At 34.9% G+C, this 26,248-nt stretch overlaps 1 protein-coding gene across 1 annotated transcript in view; it reads left to right on the top strand.

Annotated features, from left to right (window-relative positions):
* Positions 1–3,865: 3,865 nt before the first annotated feature.
* VWC2L (von Willebrand factor C domain containing 2 like) overlaps positions 3,866–26,248 on the top strand; it is a 147,201-nt gene continuing 124,818 nt past the window's right edge. Inside the window, exon 1 of the mRNA XM_028112117.2 lies at positions 3,866–4,255. Coding sequence (XP_027967918.1) covers positions 3,866–4,255 — 390 coding nt within the window. The remainder of the gene's footprint in view (positions 4,256–26,248) is intronic.

The following is a 26,248-nucleotide window of genomic DNA, read 5'->3' as shown; positions in this document are numbered from 1 at the left end:
TGGTCAGCATATCTCACTGCCGAGGGCATTCCCTTTAAGGCTTGAAAATACCTTATGTAGTCAGTCCCAAACCAGGAAATATCTGGTTAAATATGCCAGCAGGTAACATTTACAGTTTGCTTTAAAACATGCTTTGGACATGTATTTTAGTGCTCATACTGTTACCAATAAAAAAATAACTTTTTGCTCATTTATTTGTGTCTGGGTCTTTATTTCTTTTTCATTTTGATAAGAATTTAGAGACAGAGCATCTTTGCTAGGGGCTTGAAAGAAACAGCTTTACAATGACGCCTAATGACAGACTAGATGAATTACAGGAGACTGATTTTGAATGTTAGAGAACAAACTGCAGGAGAACAGGGCTACTTTTTTTTTTTTTTTTAATCAAATCCAAGCTGCAGGAAGACCTGAAGTTTAATCATGTAGCATGGAGAAAGTCTTTCTGCAACCAAAGGGTCAAATAGAATCGGGGAGCATACATTTTCACAGATTCTTTGACAATGATTATGCTTTATCTATTAATAATAATCAAGACTGCAGATGGCTTAAATCTAAATGCAATGCTCTTCCAGAACTTTCATCTCTGCAGCCCACCTAAGAATGCTTTAGGTATAATTACAATGTCTTGTATTTTTTATTGTAATTTCAATGTCAATAAGTATCTCATGTGTAAAATGTCTTTCCCACTCTTAATGCATGCATCGGCTGTATAAAGTGCAACTGCCTTAGAGAACACTCTAGCCTCGTCTAAAGAAGCAGCTCTGGATTTCGACCGAGCTGGTCTCAGAAGCCAGTTGTTGGCGCTGTCCGTGGTGCTGAGGAATTCCCGGCTGCCTGCGAATGAGCTCCAAATCAGCAGTCTGCAAACTGCTCTCAGTGATGCAGAAACCCAGCTAAAGTTGCTCCTTTCCTTCACGTCCACAGTTAGTATTTTCTGGTGTGTAAGAGGGGATTCAAGCAACATATTGTGGATGATGCTGATGGTACTGCCAGCGGAGTGGGCTTTAAGCTACAGCATGCTATTGCTGTTTGTGATCCTCAGAGCCTAGCCAAATCACCTCTACTGCCGTACCAAACACTGTGTAAGTGAACTCATGTGTGGAGGAGGCGTAATCAGCCGGTAAATTTCATAGAAGGATCTGAGAAAAATGCTAAAAATAAGTTCAACATGATTCTGCTACTGGGGTCTGGATTTCTACAGGACCAGCATCGCTTCTTGCTTTGAATTCTGAAGACAGGTCCAAAGCATATTTCTTATGTGTGTCTGCTGTGTTTCTCTCTGGAAGGGCGGGAGACTGCTTCTTGACTGTGTTTTGAAATGGGAGGTAGAGAGAATGGATTACCTTTAATTCATGCCTGAAAATGTGTTCTTTGGATAATTAAAGAGGAACTGCTTTCCTAAAACATACCTGATCTTTTAGTTTATATTGGTCTATGACTCCCACCACCACCATTAACCTCCAGAGTGATTAGGTAAGTGTATCTTATGACATGAGTTATGTTTGTTTTCTCAAAGAAACAGATGCAGTCATTTTAAATCATATGTAGCATATGGGGAGGGGGGAAAGTTTAGCTGGAAAGTGATCCTCAGTTTAGCAATGTTTGCTTACTTATTAAAAATCTTCAGATAAACATTTTATTTCATTTCTCTAATATTTCTTCTCTTATAGAGTGTTTTTAACTACACTAGAGCAGCTCAATTATGAAAAGGGATTTTTTAATAGCCTAAGAACTTTGTTATATTAAAAAGAAAACCTTGTTTTCTCCATGCATATTTAAAAATGTATTTCATATAATAAAAGCATATTTAAGGTTTATATAAAGTGCATATTACACCCTTATTTTTACCTTTAAGTTTACATTTACCACAACTTGGTATATTAATGCCTACCTGTAGCTTGCAAAGAGATCAATTTCTGTCTATGTCCTTTTGAAGCAGAATGATATGTGTATTTTATATGGCTTATCTCGCATGTATTGGCAGACACTACTGGCATATTATAAGGAAGCACAATAGCTTCCTTGCTTCCGAGATAAACTTTCTAAATATGTGAGAGATGTATAAATGCATGGCTTAATCAGTAAAAATATATTTATGCTTTTGTCGGAAGCTTCTGTTATGTTTGTGGCCTCTGTAGTAATTTAAGAGAAAAAAATGCTTTGTCAAGGAGCTTCCAGCTTCTCAAGTAGAATTATAGGTTTGCATTTGTTTTTGTTCTGTCATGACTCATTATTTTTGACATATTTTAAAATAAATCTATCCCTTTTATCATTACCTACCCAAAAGGAATTCTAATATCATAGAGCAGTTTTCTCTAAAGGAGGGCATAAATATACTACCTTCCATTTTACTATTACTTTGCATAAGATAATTTGCATATCTTACTTAAAATGCAAAAATAATAGTTGAAGTGTCCTTATGCCATCTTTATCTTGTTTTTTAATTATCATCTGTATGTTATACTGAAGAGATGATTTATCATTACTCATTATATTCTGAAAATATACCAACAAACAACATTTTTAAATTATCTGAAAATGTCCTATATACAGTCTTAATAATATTGGCATAAAGCCAATAGCATTTAAATAGACAGATGAACTATCTGACAACACTTTTTCTTATCTATTACTCTCTAAAGTCACAGTTTCCCCAGAGCCTTTGTATGAGTTAGTCACTCTAAACATTTAAATAAGAGCCCACTACCAATATTCCACACCAAGCACTAACACTAAATGAAGCTTATAAGAGTCAATGTCACCAAATTAATCAGGCATGTTTTCTGTGAATGGCAACACCACATTATTATTTTAAGGAATTTCAATAAACAGTTTTATGTTGACATTTTTGTGCAAATTGACTAAATGCAAATATGTTTGGGATGTCAAAAGAAAGGTATATTCTCAAGACATTGTGAATTGTACAGATTTTATATTGAAGTAATTAATTCAAATAGTATTCCATGAATACTAGACTCAAGTTGCCATTAAAAAAAAAATCACAGGTACATCTTTCCTGCCCACTAGGAGCTTACTTCCTGAGTAAAATAAAGTTGTGGGCAATGATACAAATAAATTTATTTTTATAAATTATTTTCAATATATGGAGTTCTCATACTATTTATTAAATTTTTCTCTTATTCACTGTGAAATGGTTGCACTATTTTTCTTCCTAGTTATGTTTCAAAATCCAGATTTATGTTTTCTGAAACAAGTAACCCATTTGACATCATTGTTGTTCTCCAGTTATGGGAGTGAAGAAGTAGGAAGGCCTTTATACTAGCTCATCTCAATTATAATTTATATTCAACTATTGGTCTCTTCCCTTTCTTTTAGAAGTAGATGTTTTCTCACTAATCTCCTAGTTTTTATACAGATAATTATAGCATATACATTCTATCACTGACTAATTTTGTGATAAAGAACAACAGAGAATGTGAATTCAAACATTCTTGAGCCATTTGTAACTATTTGTAAATCACCTTTTAAGGCTCAGTAAAACCACTTCTTACAATTTAAACAAAGCCAGACCTTTGAAATTCAGAAGGTAAATTGGAGCTTAAGATTCCTAAGTGAAATAAAGGACACATTTCAATGCATATATTGCCAAGAATAAACTCTCCAAACTTCATAATGAAACGTAGATAGTTGCATGAACTTAGTTTATTTAAGGTCTTAGTGTCTTCCAGATAGATCCCAGATAAACAGGTTAAGAACATGGGCTTACATAAATCCATATTATCTTTATATATGTCAAATTGTTCTTTTTAAATATTTATTTTCAGCCTACCCCTCTTGTATTCCCATGGAAGGAGCTGATTATATTTAATATTAGGAGCACATCCAGAAGCCTTTGAGGAGGGGGATGGCTCTTCATATTCATGAAGCTTGCATACTTCTGTTGGTCATCCTTGGATTGGTCACCTCTGCTGCCATCAGTCATGAAGACTATCCTGCTGATGAAGGTGACCAGGCCTCCAGTAATGACAATCTGATCTTTGATGACTATCGAGGGAAAGGGTGTGTGGATGACAGCGGCTTTGTGTACAAGTTGGGAGAACGATTTTTCCCAGGGCATTCCAACTGTCCATGTGTCTGTGCTCTGGATGGACCTGTTTGTGATCAGCCAGAATGCCCTAAAATTCACCCAAAGTGTACTAAAGTGGAACACAATGGATGCTGTCCTGAGTGCAAAGAAGTGAAAAACTTTTGTGAATATCATGGGAAAAATTACAAAATCTTGGAGGAATTTAAGGTATGAGTTACCCTCCATATTTATTGAATACTAACTTTTCACACCACAAACTTAGTAGATTACTACATTAAAATTAAAGTTGGAAAAACATATTTTTTAATTTCCCTTTACATTATGATTCCAATTAGCCTAAGTACCACTGTGGTCAACAAATAACCAATTGGCTTGTTGATCAATATCTTTAAGGTTTCACAATAATCTCTTCCTTCAGAAGTATTTTGGGCATGCTTAACAGCTTTTTTTGCCCCTAATTATTTCTTCTGTATTATTACAAAATATGTTTTCTGAGGGAAACAATTTTTTGTAGGCTATGTGTTTATTTAAATTTAATGTTTAAATATTGTGAGGGTTTTTTTTTATGTGTGTGTGGCTTATTAGACTGTATTTGGAGTCATTTAACTATAGTCTAGCATTATATTTAGTGTGTGGAAATGCAAGTACCACTGGGACACACCTCTTATCTGTGGTCTATATATTAAGAATATGCTTTGGGCCTACTTGTTGTAGAGCACCAACCCCATTCTGTTCTCTGTTCATTAGATTTTTTTGCTTGCAGGACCCCAAAGAGAACTAAATTTTTGTCATAGTCCATTGTCAAAGGTAGTAAAAAAAAAAAAAAGACTATTTTTCCAGTGTCCATAGTATTTCATAGTCGTTCTTTTATGCTTGTGTCATATTTTTAAGTAATTTGGAGTTCATTTTTGTCTCTTTTCTCAAATGGCTAGTTTTAATTAGGATGTCCTACAAGCCAGATCTGAACCCTAAAAGTATAAATTATTATATCAAAATGTTCTCCCTAAATGTAATGGCAGTTTGTGCCTTGGAGTGTCTGTCATACTGATGGCTTGATATGAAAGATTTTCATTTCATCTAACCAAGTTCTGTGAAAGGTGCTCAGAACCTTATAAGCAAAAGAAGATACAGACAGTTTTCAGTGTGACTGAAAGAAGAATGTTCAGTTATTAGCACTAATCCAACTTCCTTCTCTACAATAGTCAAATGCTGGAAAAAAACAATATGTGGGAAAAAAAGGTTTAAACTGATCATGATCAGAGTATTTTATGTATTGGCATTTCATTGCATGGTCCATTCCAGGTTATGGGTTCAAACCACTTGTAATCTACCCAAGAATACCCAATCACTTTAACTAGATTTCTTAGGACATGAAGGGAATTTTAATAATTATTGTATTCAACTTTCTTATACATAAATGTCATTCTAGACTTTTCTCTTTCATGTATTATCCTACTTTGTTGCACAATATTGAGAAGTAAAAGGCTTGAAAGTCTAGTAAAATTATCATTATATCAAATAATAGTTAACAGTATAGTACATTTATTAACAGCTTTATGGTCCCTAAAATATTGGATATATTTTGACATTAGCTATTCTCACTTTTAGAGTAATGAAAGTAAATGCAACTACTCAACACAATTTGATTCTAGAATCACGTCACTCTCCTCTCTAACGTGCATACGTATTGAGAGTAGAATGCAAAGAGACACTGTAGAATAGCCTTACCCAAGCAAAAAAGTACATTGAATAAAATTTCTGAGATTTATATAATTTGGTCATCAATATTTAATAAATTAGAGACTGATTATTTGAATTTAGTTAACTCACTACTAAAAATGCTACAGTTTTTCCTCTATTAGATTTTTATTTTATTACAAAGGTAATATCTATTTCACTATGTCAAACAATAAGAGATATATAAAGAAAAAGTTAATACTTTGCTCTAATTATATGTCCCTGCTATAGTCAATATACAACGCATTGATGTGCATAACTTTTCCACCTCTCTATGCCATGAGATTTTTAAAATGTAATTTTCAAAAAAGGAATGAAAGAAAACAGTTTCTACTCTTTCACAAGGATTTAGAATTATAAGAACTATAGAGATTATCTTGGGCAAGCTCATAACAATGAAGAACCAGGTCCAAGAGTTTGTTACTTGTCCAAAATTGTCAGGTTATTTAACCTGCCTCTAAATACTGCCATTCTAACAACCTCTCAGAGAACTTGGGCTCAGGAGTCAGATATGGATTCAAATCCCAGATTTATCACGTAGATGTAATATTTTGAAAGGACTCCTTAAGTTTTTGAGCCACGGTGGCATTGGCTATAAAAGGGCCATCATAATAATTACTTTCCTTGGGAAGAGATATTAGAAAGAGTTAATGAGATAATTTATGAAAAAAATAGCAGCCTTGTGATGATTGGTACACCACAGATACTGACTAAATGGTTATTCCCTTCCTCTAAAACTCTAATGTCCAGGGATTTACACTAAGTTCACAATTCCTTTATGTCTTTACCTACATCTTATAATGGAAGTTCATCTTTAAAAGTCACTCAGTTGAAAGAATTCCAATACTTTTTATAAATGTTCTACTTATCTATGTGAACTATATATATCTAAGTAAATATCAGCCATAATATCATCTTGATTCTCTTCCAATTTAGCTTGCAAGAGACAAGTAACTAATTTCAAAAGATATATGGAACTTTCACATAATTATCTTGGCATGTTATTAAGAAGGTTTTATACATTTTTACATATAATATATTCATCCAACAAACATTTTGGGACTATTTGGTGTACAAGATACTGTAGATGTACGTACACTGGAAAATAAGATACCTAGAAGGCAAAATCTCCACTCACAAGGAAGGAAAGAACAAGATAGAAAGAGAATGGAGGGAAAAAGCAGTTTAAAGTAAAGTATGTGATTGTGAAGCTCAACACTAAGGCACTGTGGTGTCAGAAGCATATCAACATGGTGTGAGGTTTGGTTAAACAAACCTTCTTTTTCTTCAGCATGATCAAAGTTGAGCCTGTTCTTAAGGAAGTAATTCAAATTGATCTGGATAGATTAAAATTCCAAAGAGGAATTCTTGAGCAAGATCAGATATTAGTATGAAATCTGCAAAGAAGGGGGAGATGGGGATAACAGGAAGCTGGATGTTGCTAAAAGTCTCTTATGTTTTGGAGAGTAGAGAGAAGAACTTGAATACCAGGCCAAAATATTTAAATTCAGTCTAAAGAATAACAAGGGATAAAATGCAGGTTTTACATAGAGATGGCCTAGTTAAATGTGTTTTTTGAACAAGATTACCTTGTAGCCAAGTGTAGAATTGGATAGAGGTGAAGAAATTAATGACTGGGGAGGTAGGGCTGTTGCAGAAAAGAGAATGAGATGACCAGCATGCATGAGGATAAAAACAGGGGAGTCTTCACCATAAAAATCTAAATTCCCTACTATAGTCTCAATTCTACTGATTGACTTCTCCAAGTATCCAAACTCTAAGTGATTTCTCTTCCCTGCACGTTTGCAATGCTGTCTTATACTTTTTCACCATTGCATACCTGTGTAAGTCCTACTAGGCTATTTCAAAACCCCATTTAAATCTCACCTCAACTGGAAAGCCCTACTCTATGCTGCATCCTGGGCTGGGTCTCACACCTTTCCTCTGTTCCCACAGCATGCTACACACACCATTATAAACAGGAACAGAAGTCATAGCCAGATACTATCAAGACCTTTATGGGTATTACAACTTATTTCATTTCATAATAACACTATGATGATGATACTTTAATTAGCACTGTCTTAAAGATAAGAAAACTGAAGAACCAAAGTGTACGGTAGCTTGTCCAACATCACACAGCTCTGCAGTAGAACTAGGATTCCTATCTAGGCAGCTTGACTGAAGAATCTAAGCTCTTTACCACCTCTACTGCCTTGATCACACTGCAATAACAGAATGTGAAACCATCTGTCTCTCCCACTGGACAGTGAACTCTTTGAGGCTAGGGACAGTGTTTTTTCCTGTTCCCAACCCCAGCACCATGTGAACCACATAACAGGCATTCAATACATTTTTGATGAATGACATAATAGGTCAGATCTTAATTAAACCCAAAGAATAAAAAAGCTAGAGTTCCTTTAAAATGCCTTAGTTTCTTCTTGTTTATATGTTGATCTCTTCCTTTTAATTAAAGAAGCACTCAAAGTTCAGGTAAAGAGTATCTTTGGATCCTTAAAGATGACACATTTGCTCATTTCCATCTTGCTTTCTCCTCCTCCTCATTACCCCTTCCAACCAAGGCTCATCTTGGATTTCATCTCCACACCAGTGTTACAATGACCACCCAGTGGGTTAAAACAGTTGCTCTGTCTCACTTATATAGTTGTAAAACATATGTCCCTTAATCTCTTCTTACCACTATATTCAAATGTAAATTGATCCACATGTGTCTACTGATGGGAAGAATAATGTTATTTGTAAAGATTTTTTTCAACATTTACTGATTCAAGCTTTGAAAATGGATTTCTCTCTACTCTTTTTGAAAACTCTAAATTTTTCAGTGTTCTGGTAATATTGTATTAAGATAAAGGTCACTGTATAGTAGGTTCCCTCATCTTTCTTTTATGTATACCCAGGCAAAATGACACTGGAACATACTTTTTAAGACATAAGGACCATAAATAATAAATTACAATAGCATTTACTACAAAAAAAAAGTTGATTGGAAACATAGACTCTATCAGCTTTGGCTTGGTAGTTAACTATCTCATGCTGTGTTTCCCAAAGGGAGAAATAATTTATTTTGCTCAGTATTTTTATAACTCTCACTCAGAAAGAATTAGCCTTTTTGGATTTTTTTAATACTTTGAAACTTACACTGATTCAGTTTAGGTCAGACACTGAAGGTTATACTATACGCAGCTGAAAGAGCCTTTGCATAGCCTGTTGCATTTTAAAGTGATTTTCTATAGGCAACACCCAGTGTCCCTAATTCAGGATTTGGATTTGCCCACGACCTGCCTTTACTCTTGTGGGCACTGACCTTTGTGCTTTTCCCCCTCTAAGCCAAAATAGTTGATTAGGTGGCTTATTTTTATTTTTAAAAGATTCAGTGTTCTGAATCATGTGCTCATGCTACATATTTTCTATGTATGTGGTCATTTTAAGAAAACATGTTTTCATGCTGGGGTAAGCTGCCTAGTTTTTGCCCTAGAATTTAATTTAATACTTAAATCTCGAAGAAAGCAGCAAAGTGGACAGAAAAATAATCACTTGTAGTATTTTGCCAAATCATCACACCCTATAAGAAATGTCAATGCCAGTTAAGGTTTAGGATTGACTTGCCTTCAATGGGTATATTCTCAGGAAGACAGGCTTTCGAGCTTTCTCACTAATCTGTGCCCCCAACAGGAATATCCAATATGGTAATATTAAATCTGTGAAAGTGTTTGGGTAGAAAGGATTATTGAATTTAGTTCTGTGTGATCTGTTTGATATTGGTTTGTTTTTAAATGGAGAAAGAATGAAAGGCAACATGTACCAGGAACTAATGATCAAATATATGAAAGAACAGGAAAAAATGGAAGCTGTGAAGAAATCCCAGTTGAGGGACTGAGTTAACACTTTACAGAAACACAGTTCACTGCATCCCACCCACCCTCTGCCATTGCATCAGTTTCTATGAAAGGCATAGAAACTAAGATTTCTGTGCTAAGCAAAGGGGTACAGAATGCATCTTTCCAGAGGCATTAAGGTTTTATTTATTGTAATAACAGAGAAATAAGTAGATTTTGAGAATATGAGTGGGACTTTTTAAAGATTTTTTTCCAAGAGAGAGTTTACAAATTCCCTACAAGTGGTTAAAGGGGTCACCAGGGATATTTGTAAGAGTCCATCCAAAGAAAGTCCTAGAAAACATCATAATTTCATACATCAAAGATAAGTGAGGATCATTGCCGGGAAGTTGAGAAGACTAATTTCATTAAGTGTTGACTTTGCAAAATACAGTTTCTGTTTTGCAGAGTATGTTGTGATTTTTAATGTTAAAATTGCCTTTGAGTGAATTCAGGAATGGCTTCTCCTTTCAAGTTTCTATAAAATAACAAAAATTAAGTAATGCTACTCAGTAGTGCCTTTTGCTCATTGGAGGGTCAGCCCCAGCATGAAGAACAAAGTGGCTATTCCCCATGGAGAATTCCCATCTTTGTAAGCAACTGCGAAACCTCTACTTAATTTGTATAATCTCTGACCAATTTCAGAGATTAGAAGTCAATTTTGTTAAAACTTAAATTTATAAAGTTCCTCTCACCTTTCTCATTATTTTTATATTGTTCTCAGTTGGCATTTTTTTAACTCTGTAGAACTTCACTAAAAGGGAGCAGATCAGATTTTTAAAATAATTTGTTTTTTCAAAAGCTTGGGATAATTGGGAATGAACCTCTTCTTTCAACACCTTTAGCGTGAGGGAGTAGAATTTTAAGAATAAATGGCTTCCAAGTTAACCCCTGAATGGGATAAAATGGTCTGTTTCTAGTCAGAAAAAATCTCTTGCTTAAAATTTTAAGAGAATTAATGGTCAGCTAGCCCTTTGGTTAGCTGTATGTAGGGATAGTTTTTCATGCTCACCCACTGATATTTATTGCTGTCCTTCATATTGCAAGATGCTGCTGTTAATGGTGATAACTGTGTGATAAGTATGACTACAGAGATTTGTGACTGGGCTTCTGTGCTCCGTGCACAGGGGGTGATCAGTGTTTGATTTGCAGCCACATCTGAGATTTGCAGAGCTTGTCACTCTTAGTGATTACCTCAGACTTGAGGTCAGCCATCAGCTGTTTATAGACATTGCTGCCCACTCTTTACTCTCCAACAGTGTAAGAAAATGAAACTGAAAAGAAAGACCTGGTAGTCTCCCTCTCAAACTTTCACTCCAATTGTACAAGACTTTGGATATGTTTGAAATTTGCCTGTTTTTAATGGTGGCTTTACTCACCAAAATACATAATCAGTCAGTGGTATGATATTAGCAAGCATATTTTTTTCTATTTTTCACATCTTATTTCATAACTCAAGTCTACGTATTTTATGCTAATTGTGTAGATTATTCTAACATACATAATTTCAATGGAAATTGTTCCATACCTGCAGTGATTTGAGTGTGTGTGTGTGTGTGTGTGTGTGTGTGTGTGTGTGTGTGTGTGAAAGAAATTTGAGGGAGCAGGAATGTTCTTACTTGAAGAAAATCTTACTTTAAGATTAGGTAAGTCCTTTGTTTCTACTCCTTATTCACTCTGACCATACTTTTGCTTAGTTTTGTTTTTCTACAACTTGATTTATACATCAGTGTGTTTAATGAAGGGCAGCACAAGAAAAACTTATTGGTTTATTTTTTTTAGTTATACTTTGCCAACGTTTCCAGGAAGAGCTTGAAACAAATAACTAAGAGATGGTTTGAAGTGATCAGTAGGTTGACTTATCCAGGGCATCCTTCTCAAAAATAGCCATTATTAACTGGAGACTGGCTTATTTTAGAATCTGTACTTTGGACTTTTATCATCACTGCTGATTAGCATCAGTAATTTCACTTGAACACACTGTCCTTTGTGGATCCCCTTGCCTCCAGCCTGCTATATCGCATATCACAATAAAGCCTTCTTTGCAAGGATTTAATGACACCATGAAAACAGTGAATAAAGTACTAAAGTAACAAGAAAAATCATTTATCCCTTTAAAAAGTTTTCAGATGATATTATTTTATGCCTGTAGAAAGCTATCTAAAGTGGAAAAAAGTCCTCTAAACCCAACTTTTAATTTTTCCCTCATTGTGTCGTGTGACCATAGACAAAACTCAAATACTTTTATTTGTTCTAACTATAGGATAGATACAATGATGTTATCATATATGTCTCATAAGAAATTAATAGCATTGAGAACTTGAAAATTATAGTATTACATATCAGTTTGTAACTTAATTCTACCTGTTCAAAGTTTTGTTGTGCTTTTTTTTTTTAATTAGTTTAATATTGACCTTGACTACCATTGTTACTTCTTGGCATGAGGCCGGATTTCTAGTATATGAGTTTGCATGTATTCTTCTATTTATAAAGGCAAGCATTATGGTTTCTTTTTTGTAATTAAGATCCTTGCTACTTTTAAGAGTTGACCATAGAATTTTAGGTTTAAAAAAAACTTTGAAATTATTTTGTCTAATGTCCTTATTTTATAGATGATAAAGGCCAACTGAAACTTACTGAAAAGACCATAATGACATAGCTCATTATTTGCAAAATAGTATTAATATATTGCTGTCCTGTGTGTGTTTTTTTTTTTTACATTTTACTATCTTCAGGTTTAACAAGAAAATGTCACTCATTTGCATCTTCCTTTCCAATAAATCTGTTGGATGCAGATTTATTTCAGCTAATTGTCTATAGAAATGTGATATCAGGACCTATCACCATGACAACCCAGAGTTACAAGTAGACAAGAACAATAAAATATTGGCATATCTAAAATCAGTATCTGACATAGATAGAATACAATTTGCAAAAAAGAATCTAAGTTTGCAAAGGCTCTGTTAAAAAAGGGATCCTTTGTCTAAATATGAAAAATCCTATAATTAAACCAAGTAATATAGGCCAAAATAAAATAAAATCCCATTAGATTAACAATACCTGTTTATTTTCATGGATACTACTTTATACTAGGAAGTAACAAAGGAACAAAATTAGCTGTTCTTGCCATGTATTTGGTGATTTTAGGAACTGAGGATTCATGTTCTTGATGTCACTCTGTAAGCACCTGCCTCTCATAATAGGGCAGGCATGAAATGTGAAAAATGGTTGAGGTATAAAAAATCTCTAGTTCCATGGCATTAGAACAAAGGAATATCCCTAAACTGGCATATGATCAGTATTATCTCAGGAAAGAATGTTTCAGAAATTCAGATTCCTTAATCTCTAATTCTGATTGAAATTATTTAAATTTATGTGTTTCTAAAGTTTCCCAGATTATTCTAATGATAGCTAGATCTGGGAATCACTGTCATGATGAATGTAGAATTTTCCAGACTCTTTTCTAGGGAACGCCAGCACTCTGTAATATTCTTAGTAAGGATTTCTGATTTCTTTTCATGGTCAAGTAAATCTGAGAAATGATGTATCCTTTAATGGCTCTTAGAAAAGTGAAGAGTACATTAGTATATTGACACTCCTTGAGCATTTTTAAAAGGTTTGTTTGAGAGTCAGTATGTATTATTCAACAGCTATGAGCTTGACAGGGAGGTGAAAACTGGATTTTAGAGTAGGCCCTACCACTTACCAGCCAAGTGACCTAGGTGTGCATTAGTTTACCTCTGTAGGTTTTAGTGTACACACCTCTCAAAGAGAGATAATAGTAGAAACTACTTGGCATACAATAAAGGATTCATAAAAGATACCTGACATTTTTACTGCTATTACCACTAAGCTGTATACAGGATTTCACAAATTTATGTGACAGAAGAAAACTTTTTCCTCAGAACATCTACTAACATCTTAAAGTTCATAAGAGTTCAATGAAACAGTTTAAGAAATACTTTACTAATGATTCAACATAACCTAATTTCCTTATTTAACTCTTATGGGCAGTTAAAAATAAAAATCTATATGTCTCAGCTTATGTTTATTTTATGGCTCTTTTTAAAGTTCCCAACATTGAAATTAATGTGACTGTTCATGGTAATTAATTTGTGTTGCATAAAACAATTTAATTTAAAAATTAGTTCATCATCATGCCAGTTCCATATAACCAAAACTCTAAGAAATTGACAAACTATCATCCATGACCAAGTCCAGCTATCTGCTTTTGTAAGTAGAGTCTTATTGAAAAACAGCTATGCTTATTCATCTCTGTATTGTCTATGGTGGATTTTAGGCTGCAGTGAAGAGCTGAGTAGTTGCCCCAGAGACCATAGGATTCACATGGGTCAAAAATATTTACTATCTGGTCTACAGAAAAAGTTTGCCAACCCCTGATCTATGATAAAATTATTCCTTTATTATTCTTTCAAACTGTGTTGTCATCAAATCTTTCTAATCTGCATTCTTGAAGGTTAAACATTCTTTGGATACTGATAGATATATCTGATAGGTCCAACTTCACTTGAGGGTGGTCTCAAGTATCTCTTTTCACATATGTAACTTTTAAAAAGCATTAGATTCACCTATTTTAATTGTTGTTATACATACTTGACAACAATATTAAGCCATATATCTCTTTGCACACTTGTCTTCAATCAGTACAGCTTTGTTCTTTGCATTGATGAATAATAATTTAATAACTTCCCCCTAAGAATTCTCAGATGAGACAGATAAGCAAAGATGATAAAAATTTCCATTAGGTTTGCTCTACCTTGTGCTCTCTTTTGATAGTGTGACAAGTCAAGTAGGTATTTTTAATTTGATGTAATATAATAAATATCTTTCATGTTAAATAATAAATGAAAATATGTATACTGTCTGCTTACTTAGGTATTCAGTTCATTCTTATAACTTTTCAAGTCAACTCACACAATCCATAGTTTGATTCATTAAATATTCTAAATATCACTGATATGTGGAAAAGTGGTAGGTTTCGTGGGGTTGTACCAAAATATGTCAGACATAAATCTGACCCTCAAAATGCTCCTAGTCTATCAAAAGGAATAATACAGGTACCACTAATAGCAGGTGACCTGTTACGACTGAACTAGGAACTCATATGAAGAAAGGGGGAATTCAGTCTGGAGGACTTAAGATAAATCCCCACTTAAGTGGGGATTTCAGCACACTGAAAATATTTCAGACAAAATTGGAACATTGGCAAAAGTAAGTACAAAGCACAGGCAGAGAAAAATTATTTAACCTAATGAGTTAAGCCAGGGCATAAGGTATAGAGGAAACAAAACATGAGAGATCAGATTGAGAAGGGGACATGGGTCCAGCTCACAATGTGAATGCCATGCCAGGTCAAGGAGTTTTGGCCAAAGCCCGGGCTGAGCAGGAAGCCACTAAGGGGCTCAGATCTGGAAGAGACATACCAGATCTGTGCCTGAGGCAAACATCAAATAATAGCTGACAATTTTACAAAATATTTTACATCTGTGTTCCCTCAAGAATTATTTAGTTCCAAGATATTTTTATTCTCATTTTCTAAATGAGAAGGGAGGGCTTCTGACTAACTCTGGTGTTCTTCTCATTATACCTGACCAGCTTCCACAAGTTTCACTAAGGATGTTTTGCAAGACATGGTTGAGATGGCTTCGTTTTCACGTGTCATGCCCTATATTCTTCTATAGGTGTTCAAATATAACTCTGAAATATTTCATATTAAATCCTGTATCTTCCTGGTGGAAATGTATACATAAGATGAGGAAAAATCTTTCCCCGCATCACGTTTTACAGGGCTCAATTTCTTTCATTTTAAAAACTCCCGTTGCCATGAAGAGGTATGAATCTAAGAAAAAAAAAAAAAGAAGTATGAATCTAAGGCACTGTCCTATCCATTAAAAATTAATAACATCTGCATTCTGAATGCAGTGAGAATTGCCCAGGAATATTTTTGCAAATTTAGAGGGTTTTTCTAAATCTTTACATGAGTGAAATACAAATTTAAAAACAACAACAACCAACCATGGATTTTGATAGAGTTTTGTAGTCTTAGAAATACCATAGTCATCACAAAAACTTCCAGTGGTTACCAAATTAAGTCATTTTTCTTTATTATGAGAGAATAGCCACAGGTCTCTGGAACTCCATTCATTTTCACTGCATATTCATTTTATTTCCCCTTCCTAAATATGACAGGGGAAAAAATTAAAAGTAGTCAGCCTAACTTTAATTTTCCCCCAACATTAAAAATAAAATCCTACTAAAATAGCAAACCTTTGACTGCTGAGGTTTAGAAAGCTTCATTAGGGAGAAAAAGGACAATCACAGAGGAATCTTCCTTTTGTTAATGAGACTCTAGGACATTAACATCGAAGCTAGAACATACCTAAATCAAGATTCAAAAAAAAAAAAAATGTGAGCTAAAGTTACCCTGTAAAATATCTGTTTGGGCCAAGAATTTGATTAAAGATTGAAGTTTCATCTCTGTAAAAAAGAATTTAATTAACTATCTAAAAATGTTGTCCAATGTCATCCTCATCTAACCATAAAATGAGTGCATACATTGCTACATTTTAGAGATGCAGCCCAAATTGCTTTTCAAACTCTAAAAGATATATTCTTTACAAATTCAATATTTCATATAATTCATAATGGAAATGATCATGCCATAATTTAATAAAAATAATTTATAATCAATATATACCATTGAGAAATATACTTGGCCATTGAAAATGGATGAAGAGAAATAAAAAAAATAAGTAAATAAACACTGGTCAAGTTCAAACCTAGGATGACGATGAGGATCTTTTAACCAATGCTACATAGTTTATATATTACATAATTTCCTTTCAGTGTCCTAAGAATCCAGTAGCAAAATTAGAGTCCCATTAATATTATGTTGTCATTACCTCCACCTTACAAATGAGAAAACCCAGGTTCAAGTGATTTAAGATAAAACAAGAGTCTTTGATGGCAGGATTTGAGTTCCAAATGTGCTCATTCTACATTGTCATATGGCCAAATTGCATTGAGCAATAGCACTAGCCATCTATTTTTTTATTTTTTATTTTTTATTTTTTGAGAGAGAGAAAGAGTGAACAGGGGAGGGGCAGAGGAAGAGAGAGAATCAGGGCGTGGAGCCTGACTCAGGGCACAATCCCACCACCCTGAGATCTTGACCTGAGCCAAAATCAATAGACATTCAACTGATTGAGCTACCCAAGTGCCCCAGCACTAGCCATTTTTATACACAGTTTCAAAATTGTGACTGCTTCTGCTGAGCCTTACCCCCCAAAAAATACATACCAAAGTCAAAAAGCTTATCAAGACATTACTCGGTCAAGATTTTTTTAATTAAAATATACTTTCATTTTACTGCCCATAAGCCATCTCAACATATTTTTGTGGAATGAGGTAAGCTATGAATTAAGCATCAAATAACGAAATATAAAATTCAAAAGGAAATTGCTGTTTGGACTTCAAATTGGAAATTAACATATTTTAATATTAGCACTTATAAAATACTTCACTACATTAATTTTTAGTTACTGCCTTTTCATAACATATAAAAGTACAATGTTGCCAGCAAATGGAAAAGAAAGAAAAGACTTCAACTTTTAGTAAATTTTTGCCCAGTGAAATCCTGAGACGGTGGTAGAGAGAGACTTCTGAACTAACAATCTAATTGGCACTCCCAATACAAATGGATTTGGTTGTTGCAGAACTTTCACCTCCCACACCCTGAAGAGCCGTGAGTCCAGTGACATCAGTGCAAGGCACCTCCTTTCAGTGTTTCTCATAGAATAGAACTGATTCTTTCAGGTTGTAGAATTCTAACGGTGATGTATTCTCCCCCACGCACACATGGCCCTGTTTTAATGCTACTGTAGATGACTGGCTTTTAACTGATATCAACCATCTGTTCTTCTCGGTGTCGACAGGAAAGTTTTGAAGCTATACAGTTGCTCATTTTTTTTCCTATTGCATAAATAGGTGATAAGTAGAGCATCCTTAGCATGGAGATATAGAGGCTCTAGACAAAATATTCTGTTCACTGTCAAGGGCCTTTTTTTTTGGTACCAAAGCCCAAAGTCAATCCAGCTTATCAGTGAGGACTAAAGGCTGCTGCTTTCCTAAGCTATTCACGCAAGGATAGGTGTGACACTTTATCAAAATCTTTACTTTATTGTGAATCCTCTAGCCCTCATCTATACCTTTGGGTTCTCATTTGAAGACTGTAGAGACCACTAAAGCATCCTTTTTTTCTTAAATACGCACGGATATTTCCTTAATAAGTATGTTTTGCCTATTTAAAAAAAAATACATCTGTGACTGCAACTAAAGAAAGATATTTTTGCTTACATTCTCCTTATCTATAGTTTATTTTTCCATAGCTATTCTTCATATTTCAGAAAAAGCTGCATTTTATTGTCATGAAATTCCTTGAAATATTCAGGAAAAAATTAGTTCTATATAACATCACTTTATTAGAATACACAGTATATAATTGTAGAGGTGCCTGCTCTTAAAAAATATTTTTAAATAGTTTTTTTTAGGAAAAAATATTTTTTAAAGATTTATTTATTTGAGGAGGGGGAAGGACAGAGGGAGAGAGAAACTTAAGCAGACTCCATGCTGAGCATGGAGCCTGAAGCAGAGCTTAATCCTACAACCCTGAGATCACAACCTGAGCCAAAACCAAGTGTGGGATGCTTAACTGACTGCCACCCAGGCACCCCTAGGAAAAAATATTTTTAAAGAAAAAAAAATCATTAATATGATCTCACTGTTGTGTTGCAACTATAATGGTAAATTTCAAGACTGAGTGAACTTTTTTGTACTTGATAATTAATAATTTTAGATTGGGTATTTCAACTGCTTTACAATATCCTTGTGTTATACATTAGGGTCAGAATAAATACAAATAAAAATAGAATAACTCCAATAATTCTGTCCTCCATTATAATAATACCATCAGTTATTTTTATAAAATATCATTTGTTTTACAAAATCAAAATTTATTTCTATAGATATCTTAGCTCCTCTTCTAGATTGGCATTTATTAAGGGCAGGCTAGATATATAGTTCATCTTGGTATACTTTATATACCTTATCTTATATATAATACAAATTTAATAGAGTCAATAAATAATTTTTAAATTCACATATCTTATTTCTGAATCTGAGTTTATTATATTTATATGAGCAAAGCTATGTGAACGCTTTACAATCACCTGGCTAAATATGTTTATTTTCAAGAAACATAAAGTGGTTTTTAACACCCAAGAAATAATATTCCAGAATATATTATCAAAATACCAACTTCTCAAACCCAGAACACCTATTATTTAACTTATTACTCAAATGATAACATCATACACATTTGCTGACAAACTGAGGTTGTTATTAAAAAAAAAAATCTACACATCCGTTTTTTTTTTTTTTAAGATTTTATTTACTTATTTGAGAGAGAGATCATGAGCAGGGGAGAGGGATAGAGGGAGAAGCAGACTCCCCACTGAGCATGGAGGCCGTTGTGGGGCTCCATCCCAGGATTCTAGGATCATGACCTGAGCTGAAGGCAGACACTTAATCGACTGAACCACCCAGGTGCCTTATGCATCTGGTTTTCTATTTGCTTCGGTAGTATTAAAATTATTAAAGAAATTCCAACTCTGTTCATAATTTGATAAGACTTACAACCTCAGTGTTTCAAATGTGCTCCAACCGATAGGGCAGATCACTGAAGAGGTCACTACAGTCCCATTTGATGCAGGACACTGAGAAGCATTTTAATCAGTGATGCAATGGTTTTACTTTCAGAGGATTGTGAATTTTGTTTAAAATCCATTGGCTCTATTGATTAGTAGGTGACATCTGCCACATGCAAATTACTAGCTACAGGAGTAGCAGTGGATGTTAAATACTGTTGTACTCTGTAATTTAATGTATATTTTAATGAAGTGAACAGTGAGATTCCTGACAGGCATCAGCAACTTGAAAATAGTCTTCCAAATTTCTCATACAGTTTGAAAGTAATGAGATTTGTTCCATAAAGTGATAAAATTTATGCCATAAATTATCTCTAAAAGAAGAGTGCATCTTAAAGCAGTATCTTTTCCTTGGTAGAGATCAAATTTTAAATAGTTGTTAATGGGAAGTTTTTAGAAAAGCAATCTGAGCTGTATTCTCTTTGAGAATTTTTGCCAAAATTATCAAAGGAATGGAGCACCATATGGTATGTGAAGCCTAATATCACTTGGTCAGAAGGAAAGCCATTGATATAGTAGTTAGTGTGCTAAAACTTGGCACTTTGAATATATCCCATCCACGCATGCATCCATTGCTTCTGTTCCGACAATGCTCATGGAAGCCTTTCTAGGAATCAAGCTTTATTCCTCAGAATATTCAAGATGTGTTTTGTTGGACTTTGTAATCTAACTCATCTCTTAGGAAAATGGGCTTGTTTAAAATCAGGATTGTTGTGTATTGTTTTCCTGAAAAATAGTTCATAATATACTATAATCATTTTGTTTAAGAAGCAATCATTAAACTCAACACACATTATAAAATGAGACTAGCTTTTTCCCAGACCTTTATAGGAATTCCTCTGCATGTATTCTTACCCTAAATTTAGTTATCATGGTATTTGCTAGTGCAATAAGTCTGTAATTATCTATTGCGAGAAAGCCTAGTCAATGAAGTGCTTGAAGATTGATTTAACTAGTGATCCACACAGTGGATATAGTGAATTTCAAATTGCCTTTAGAGAGTGAGTTTATGTTCACTGTCATAATTTTGGAACCCAAATACTTATTTCATGACTCAGTCAGAAACCTTTCCCCACAAAGTGCCCTTTATAATATTTAAATAAAACACAAATGTCTTACTGAATCAGAATCTTACCCCGTGCATGATGATCATAGATGAAACTGCCCAGAGGTATGGTTTAACAAACAAGAAAACATAGATTATGCATAAATGATTATGCATATGTTAACAAATATTTATTGAGTGTCTATTATGGGCTAAGATATCTTCTTGGTTCTGAGAGTACAGCAATGATCAATATACTACAAGAAGCTTATAATCCTTAGGGAAGGCAGATAAAAATAAACAAACATATAATCAAACCAGTAAAATAACCTCATGCACTGATGAAAGCTCTGAATGGGCAATGTAAGGGAGAGAGATATGATGGAAAGATATTCAGGGAAGACCTCCCTGGAGAAAGGGTGTTTGAGTTGATATTTAGATGCTGAGACAACAGAAAAAGAAAATAGGTTTGTTTCTTTTCTTTTCTCTTTTCTTTTCCCTGGGTGATTTATAATGGTCATTCTAACCATCCATAATTAGTCTTTATTTAGAGGCTTCTTGTAACAAATTTTCTTCAGTGTGTTTCTGACATAATTAGTTCTACTGGTACACAAATCCTCCCTCCAACCCCCAACAAACCAAGCCCTATAAAACTTTACTGCAACCACCTCTGTAATCAGATCCCACTTTGAACAAGAAAAATAACCTAAATATTCCTTTAAATCTAGTCTTATGTTATAGTCCAATTTTATACTTTTTAAATTTTTTTCAGAGGGTGACTGGGTGGCTCAGTCATTAAGCGTCTGCCTTTAGCTCAGGTCATGATCCCAGGGTCCTGGGATCAAGTCCCACATCGGGCTCCCTGCTCAGCGGGAAGCCTGCTTCTCCCTCTCCCACTCACCCTGCTTGTGTTCCTGCTCTCGCTGCCTCTCTCTGTCAAATAAATAAATAAAATCTGTAAAAAATTTTTTTTAAATAAATATTTTTCAGAAAGCCATCACTAAGTATGCAAATGAATGATAACAATAGTAATATTTCTTACACAGTTTATGTGCTTCACAATAACTCTGTGAGATTGGTAATACTGTCCCATTTTACAGATTAAGAAACTAAAGCACAGAAAGGTGATCTCATTTTCCCAAGATTCACACCTAGTGATAAAGCATCTGAGACTAGAACTCAAGTGTTAAGTCTACAGAGAAGTTTCTTCTAACCAGGATATTACAGCCACCCAAACAAAACCAACTAAATGAATTTTTTTTTCTAATTTTCCAAGTTCAGAGTTTCTCAGCTTATAAGAATTCTGTTACCTTAAACTTCACCGAATTGAAATACTAAACTGAACACTGCTCTGCACCTTGTCACTTTGAGGTTTGAATTTGGGTAACAAATCTGATAGTCTGTGACTATTTCCTTGTGGATGTTCTATAAACAATATCAGGAACAGCCTCCACATAAATAATGATGCCACAAGATATTGTTATATAGACCAAACATCCAGGCTTTCATCCGATATGGAAAGTAAGTCTCAGTGTATTCAGAGTACAAAATAAATGTGCATTTACCACAAATATTTTAAAAATTCTCTGCAATCTGCAGTCTGAAATAACATGTTCTCATAATCCTATGTCAACTCTTAGTGATGACTACATTTGCTTCCAAATTCTCACAAACAGCATATTTGACAATTTTTCTGGAGTTACTCAGTTATTCTAGTAAGCTAAGTTACTAGATCTCAGGCTACTTTCTGCATTTTAAAAAATCATGGAGCATTCTGTTGTTCCCAGGGTTCTGGTATCTCCCATCCAATTCTCTAAGAATTCTCAAAAATCACAGACAGTGTCATTGGGATTTCAGTCTCAAGGTCTTCAGAAGTTAACCACTGAAAAAATGATACGTATTGCCATACTTCCATTTTAATACCAAGGAGAAAAATTGGGATTCTTAGTCACTTAAACCAGAATTTAAAAAAGAACTCCCTTCTACTCCATTATAAAATAATTTTATATAATTATATGTATATATGTGTGTGTGTGTGTGTGTGTGTGTGTGTGTATAGTAGGAAACCCCTTTGGAATTTGGGGGCAGCTGGGACAACATTTGAATTTGCCATGCAAATATATTCAGTGATAGCAGGAACTACAGATAAAATGCATGGTTTCTACTTAAACAGAGTGCCACATTAGATATTCAAAACCCCTAAGCAAAAGGTGTACATAGTCCTAACAGACATAAAATACTCAGATTATCTAATACATACATGAATACAATATTTGACCTCTAATCTTAATTTCAATTAAAATTCATGTAAAGGTAGATATAGTGAATGCCACTTTATTTTCCAAAGCTTTCACAGAAATGAAGTGTTCTGTGAGATTTCTTAGGAACAGATTTTTCTTGTATAAAATTTTCGGGTGGTGTCATTTAATCATCTTACTTACCAATCTCTAGCTGACAAAAGTCATGTACTAGTTGTAATTTCACATGCTCTTCTAAAAAATGCGAGCAGGAATAATTTTTTTCCAAGTACTTGTTCCAGTGTTCTCTGTTCCTCTAAGGATAGCTTTATTGTTTAATCTTCAGTTTTACGGGGACAGTTTCGGATTTAATCTATAGTTTTCACATTGAAGAGCCTGATAAAAAGAAATTTGCAACCAGCTCTGTCTTAAGATGTAAAGATTATTCAAAGAGCCAAACCTTTCACTTTTAGGCTGCAAGGTGGGAAGGATTTTTTTTTTAATTATGTTATGTTAATCACCATACATTACATTATTAGTTTCTGATGTAGTGTTCCATGATTCATTGTTCGCATATAACACCCAGTGCTCCATTCAGTACGCAGCCTCTTTAATACCCATCACCAGGCTAACCCGTACCCCCACCCCCGTCCCCTCTAGAACCCTCAGTTTGTTTCTCAGAGTCCACAGTCTCCCATGGTTCATCTCTGTGGGAAGGATTTTTAAACTGAACTTAATGTCAAGGGACATACTGCTCACTCCCAGGGACTTCTTGCTGCTTAGGCAATGTCTTTTCAGAAGTGTAGGAGATTTCACTTATTTGACAGAGAGAGACACAGCGAGAGAGGGAACACAAGCAGGGGGAGTGGCAGAGGGAGAAGCAGAAGAGTAGGAGAAAGCAGGGGCAGTAGAGGAAGTCAAGGTGGGCAAAAAATCACTGGCATCGGAACTGATGAACTCGTGAAGGCAAAGTCCTGATAGGTTGGAGAGGAAAGAAGGGCCTTTGGCATGAGGTCAATGGGTTAAATCTGATTGAGTGTTCAGAATGGGGGGTGGGGCACACATGGAGATTGAGAATAAGAAGAAACGGACTGAAACAGGTTTGAAAACAAAACAAAACAACTTAAGGAAAACAAAAGAGGAAATGACACGTTTCTGACGAGATTCTGGGCCAGGAAGGGTGTGGCATATGAATAAAGTCAGGGTCAGAGGAGGACTCAAAGACAATGTCACTCAGCGGCTGGGTGACATTCTTACTTCCCGAGTTTATGTTTCTCATTATTCAAAATCCCTTCAAAGATCAGGTGTACTTTTATCACCAAGGCCTGTAGTCCTAGCTCTTCCTCAGAACACTTCTCAGAATTCCAGTGCACACACATCCAGTCTCCACTGGCTTCCCACAGATGCCCCTGGGTCCTTACTGGACCATTATCTGTTTGTGCTTCTCCCAGATACCCATGAGTGTAGTTGGCTAAAGATGCCAACGCTCCCAAGAACGTGAGCCTCGTGGCAACATAACCTCAACCTACTATAGTTTTCTTACTAATTTACATTTGCAGAAGGTTAAAAAGCTCTATGGCTCCATGATAATCTCTTTATGCACTAAATACCCTAGTGAAAGTCTTTTTCTTAGCAGAAGTACATATCTTCCATAAATCAATTATTCAGTTCCTAATGGCTATTCCTCTGGATCTGGTGTGCATGGAGAAGGGTAGAAAGCACTGGAAAATGAACTATTCCAATGGGAGTACCCAGAACAGTGATTCTTGCTCTCACCGGCAGTATGGTATAGCAGGTCTGCTGCCTGGGTTCAAATCCTGCCTCTACCCGAACCTGCAGGAGTGGGGAAGTTATTGACCCTCTCTCAGCCTATGTCCTCATCTGTGAGATGAAGATAATAACAAATCTTCCTTCATAGGGTTATTATGAGAAATAAGTTGATATAGGTAAATTGTTTGCCATGATATCCAGTAGTTAATCATGTCAAAAAATATTGTTTGAATCAGAATGGTGTCTTTATCAGTCTGTGTTGGGACTGTAATAGTCCAACAAGTCTTTCTCAAAGGCCACTGTTACTTTGAGGTAAACATTTTGCATTGGAAAATTTAGGGGCTCTTGGGGATTTTTAACGCCAGAATCAGTCCACTAGAGTTGTACAGATTAGCCCCTCCTTCAGCAAGAAAGGAACCAGCAAGAACAAAGAGTCACAGCTGTGGGAGGGCAGGGTGTGGAAGTGAGATTAGTGGCTCCTACTTTCTCTCATATTAGCAATAAATGCAGGCCAAGTCCTTGCTGAACTTCAGAAAGCCATGCAAAAATACTTCTTTGCAATTAATCAAGGAAAGGGGGACATCTTTGGATCATTTTGCTTGGAGATTTAAGATAACACAATGGGGTTTGAAAAATAAGGAAGAGTAGAGCAGCAAGAATTTTCCTTTCTCACAGTATTTCTCACATTTTCTCCAACAAATAATGAGCTGTGGTATCAAATCTTTTCCTTAATTTACTGAGATTATTCAGTAGAGTAGCTTCAGGAAAATCCCAGCCATTAAAATGATCCAACAGATTCCTTTTACCATTTTTACCACACAGTAAAGAGCTTAACTGTACCCTTCAATAAATTTATTGACCATGTTTAAGAAATAGCAATACTTTCTGACAGATTCTATGTCTAATTCTCTTATTCCCACTAAATTTGAAAGTAAAATAATTGAACGCCAGACTATCATTCTTCAAGCAGAAGGCAAAGGTAACATTAATTTGAAAATAATTAGTTGAAAGATGTTCACCCCCACGGACCACCTGAGTCAAGCAGCACTGATATTATCCAAATGGTCAGGTTCAAGAAGAAACAAGAGCTGACATGGACATTAGCCACTGAGACAAAAGCAGAGAGCTTTAATTAACACAGTTTGCAAGAGAGGAAATATAGCCCTGTGGCACAGGACAAGAGGCAGAATTTTCTCAGAACAAATGGCATGATTTGAGAAATATAGACCTGTATAACTTCCAAGACCTCCAACTTTTTATTCCAGAATTCCAAGCCTCTGTTTCATGAGAAAGGAGAGCTAGAACTTGAGAAAGTCACAGAGTGGTCACTGCTTGAGATGATTTGTGGTATTAGGCAGTTTCTAGAAAAGAAACAGAAAATCTCAAACTCACTCGTGGCTGGTAAGTACTGTTGAGACAAAAATTGTTTTCTGCCCTTTTTTTCCCCTCTAAATTAATCACTTTTCAATTCCATTTTTAGAGTCTTTGACTCTTAAATGTGGCTTTTTAAGTCAATCGATTTCAGTTCATTCATAACAGCAAGCAGGCAAGATTAAAGTTATTCACTAAATCTTTCAAGAGGCAGTACCTGGGTGTTTGGATCCCAAATGCAATCTCTTCTAAAATTCATATTGGAAAAAAAGCCATTTAGAGTCTAGGTTAGCTTGGAAAAGAGTTCCTACAAAGGGTAAGGATATCCATTTACCATTTTCTTTTTTCTCAGTAATCTT

Source organism: Eumetopias jubatus, unplaced genomic scaffold (assembly GCF_037043125.1).
Source record: "Eumetopias jubatus isolate StellerSeaLion01/CBP00866 unplaced genomic scaffold, mEumJub1_p1.0 scaffold_3, whole genome shotgun sequence".
Taxonomy (NCBI): Eukaryota; Metazoa; Chordata; class Mammalia; order Carnivora; family Otariidae; genus Eumetopias; species Eumetopias jubatus.
This window is presented reverse-complemented; position numbering and strand designations above follow the sequence as displayed.